Genomic DNA, 1,000 nt, shown 5'->3' on the forward strand with positions numbered 1-1,000 from the left:
GGCGTTGCGGACTAGAATAGGGCGGCTCTGCTGGTTATCCTGTCCCGCTACCAGCACTTGGAGGTGTTAGGGCTTTGCCAGATATGCACGCTGTTGCCAGTCTCAGGCCGGTGCCGGCGCAGCTTGCGGCTAGCAGGCCAGGTGAGGACAGCCTGATTTCAACGTTGTGAGGCCCAGATCGACCCCACTTGACCGATCGCGGAACGTTACCCGCTCCCTCCCTGCTGTAGTTGGCGCCAGGCGATGCCGGCGAACGTTCCGATGCAGAGCCCGCCAGGACGACGTGCTGGCCAATGAGCCTGAAATAAAGCTGGTGAGGCACCGCCGCCAGCGAGCGCCGCGGCAAGGCGTCGCTGCCGCATCCAGCACAGCCTTGTGCAGATTTGGAGTTGGTTGTTGGCAGGGCAGCAGCCTAATGCAGGGTGCCTCTGCTGCCGCCTCCTCCCTTGCACCTCCCTCCCTCCCGCTCTGAGGCCACTGCTGCCGCGTGCAGGTCAATGGCGCGGTCACCTCTGGCCCCAGCTTGGCGGTGGAGGTCAATGGCTTGAAGCTGCCAAACCCTTTTGTCATTGGGTCGGGGCCGCCGGGTACCAACTATGCGGTGATGAAGAAGGCGTTTGAGGAGGGGTGGGGCGCTGTGATTGCCAAGACCGTGAGCTTGGACAGCAGCAAGGTGAGGGCCAATGCGCCACAGCGTGGTGCATTGCCATGTTGCTGCCCGCACATCCGCTCATGCTGCCCCTCCATGCCGCATGCCGCCCCCCGCAGGTGATCAACGTCACTCCGCGGTGAGCCTCCCTGTCTGTGCTGGTGCCTTCCTAGGCAGCCCTGGGGTCCAGCCCTGCATTCCCTATCGCCACCCCATCCCCACGAAGCGCGTATCCAGCCTTTGCCTGTGGTCCCGCCATGCCCCCTTCCCCGCAAGATTGCAGGTATGCCAAGATGAAGAGCAGCGACGGCAAGGAGGTGATTGGCTGGGAGAACATCGAGCTCATCAATC

General features: G+C 63.2%; 1 protein-coding gene across 1 annotated transcript in view; it reads left to right on the plus strand.

Annotated features, from left to right (window-relative positions):
* Positions 1-966, plus strand: part of CHLNCDRAFT_55724 (hypothetical protein) — a gene marked incomplete at both ends in the record, with an annotated part of 6,837 nt that extends 5,871 nt beyond the window's left edge. The window contains 4 exons of the mRNA XM_005842658.1: positions 231-313; positions 494-673; positions 769-788; positions 933-966. Coding sequence (XP_005842715.1) covers positions 231-313; positions 494-673; positions 769-788; positions 933-966 — 317 coding nt within the window. The remainder of the gene's footprint in view (positions 1-230; positions 314-493; positions 674-768; positions 789-932) is intronic.
* Between the last annotated feature and the right edge of the window lie 34 nt (positions 967-1,000).

The sequence above is a fragment of the Chlorella variabilis genome (assembly GCF_000147415.1).
Source record: "Chlorella variabilis unplaced genomic scaffold CHLNCscaffold_129, whole genome shotgun sequence".
NCBI classification, from domain to species: Eukaryota; Viridiplantae; Chlorophyta; class Trebouxiophyceae; order Chlorellales; family Chlorellaceae; genus Chlorella; species Chlorella variabilis.